The following is a 1923-nucleotide window of genomic DNA, read 5'->3' as shown; positions in this document are numbered from 1 at the left end:
GCCTGCCTCTGCCTCCCGAGTGCTGGGATTAAAGGCGTGTGCCACCATCGCCCGGCTAATTAGGTCCTTCTTGTAAACAAAAAATGTCTTTTAATCTGACAAAACAACAGAAAAAAACTTTTTTTCATCAATACAGAAATAAAACCTGAAGATATATCTGAGTCCCAGGCTAAGGGTCAAAAGAATACCCATAACTCTTCCAAACACCGAGGAGTACAAGTAAAGAAAACAAAAGAAGACACCGTGATGCGGGAAGGTAAGCATGAATCAGTGAAGACGACTCTGGATTAACAATGTTCCTCCTTCCCTGGTGTCAGGCTATGAAGGGCTTTAGTTTACAGCCCCTTCTTTGTTTTTTCCTTACTTTTTCTTAATTAAATAATGCCCCAGTCCAGGAAGACACAGGTCCCTCGCATTCACTCAGCTAGTAGCCACTTATTCGAACTGACACTTATATATCTTTTCGTAGAAAAAGATTATTGGTTTCACATTTGAGTTTGTTTAGCAGAGAGAAGGGAAAGCCAGGGTATAGGCGTATAATCTTCCCCTTAGCTGTTGCAAAGCTGCCAATTTGGCAACATTATTGAGTTTGGAAAAGCAGAGAGTGTAGTTGCCAAATGCCCACTGTGCAAATTAGATTTAGTGTAGAACCCTCAAGAAGTGAGTCAGTATTGCTTAACCCTGCTTTGTTGTTTCTTGGTACTGTTAGCAGCGTGTATCATTTGCTGTGCTGTGGTATGTGTTCGTACTTGTCCCACAGCTAAGTTACCATTAGAACTGATATAAAGCAGAGAAAGTAAAGCCATTGCCTCAACTGAGTGTCTGGCTTTTAGCCTACTAAGGGCGAACAATGGGAATACAGTAACCAGAGCATATGAGCTTGCCAAGTATGAACACTGTGTATGAAAAATATTCACATAGTTTCCATGACTCTGAAACATTTTAAAACATATGTTCTAAATAGAAAAACAAGTCTAGTTTTCCTAGGAGTCAAATAACATGTTTTCTAGTAGAAAAGGATTACCAGTTTTATAGTTCTGAGTTCATTTTGACCAAAATCTGTCAGTCTGAAATTATATTTGAGTGAGTTATTCAGTTGTGTGCTTGCAGGTGAGTGTAGCACAAACAACACAAACCCAGACACAGATATTGGGGTTCAGTCTGAAGATCAGGAAAGCAAAGCAGCCAAACACTAGAGATGCGTTTTACCTCTACCAAATCTTCGTACTAAACACGCAAGACTCTGTCTCCACAAATCCTCAAACTCCACACTCCAGTTCGTTCCTATCCCTTCCCCTTTATATTCCCCTCTCTGCCTAGCCCTATCACTCTTATCTCCACCTCTCTAGTGCTGGGATACTGGTTTTAAAGGTGTGAGCCACCACAGCTGGATCTGTTTCTAGATCGATCTTGTGTAGCCCAGGGTAGCCTTGAACTCACAAAGATCCACCTGCTTGTGTCTCCCTAGTCGTGGGATTAAAAGTATGTGCCACCCTTCCCGGGCCTGTATGGTTGACTAGTGTGGCTGTTTTACCCTCTGACCTTCAGGCAAGCTTTACTTGTTAAAGCAAAAATAATATACCCCTCTATGCCAGCACATGTGTGTGTCCATGTGTTTGCTTACACAAACACAGACAAGCTTTTTTGAATGTTCCATTTCCCATGAAGGAAATATAATTTTTATTTTTTCAAAAGTAGCCAGCTATATAGCACAGTCTTTCAAACTATTCTACATAATAATAAAAATGATAATGAAAATTAATAATAATAATAATAATAATAATAATAATAAGTAGAAGAAGTAGAAGTAGAATTGTTGAGATAACTTTATTGTAAGACTGCCAATCATTCTTGGTAAGTTGGAATATCAATTACACTGTTTAAGTGGGAAGGAGTTAACAATTTAATTAAAACACATTGAGC

General features: G+C 39.2%; 1 protein-coding gene across 1 annotated transcript in view; it reads left to right on the top strand.

Annotated features, from left to right (window-relative positions):
- The window catches only part of Pkhd1 (PKHD1, fibrocystin/polyductin), a 430053-nt gene that overhangs the window by 419815 nt on the left and 8315 nt on the right, over positions 1-1923 (top strand). The window contains exon 65 of the mRNA XM_005369574.2: positions 137-256. Coding sequence (XP_005369631.2) covers positions 137-256 — 120 coding nt within the window. The remainder of the gene's footprint in view (positions 1-136; positions 257-1923) is intronic.

Source organism: Microtus ochrogaster, unplaced genomic scaffold, assembly GCF_000317375.1.
Source record: "Microtus ochrogaster isolate Prairie Vole_2 unplaced genomic scaffold, MicOch1.0 UNK52, whole genome shotgun sequence".
Lineage (NCBI taxonomy): Eukaryota > Metazoa > Chordata > Mammalia > Rodentia > Cricetidae > Microtus > Microtus ochrogaster.
This window is presented reverse-complemented; position numbering and strand designations above follow the sequence as displayed.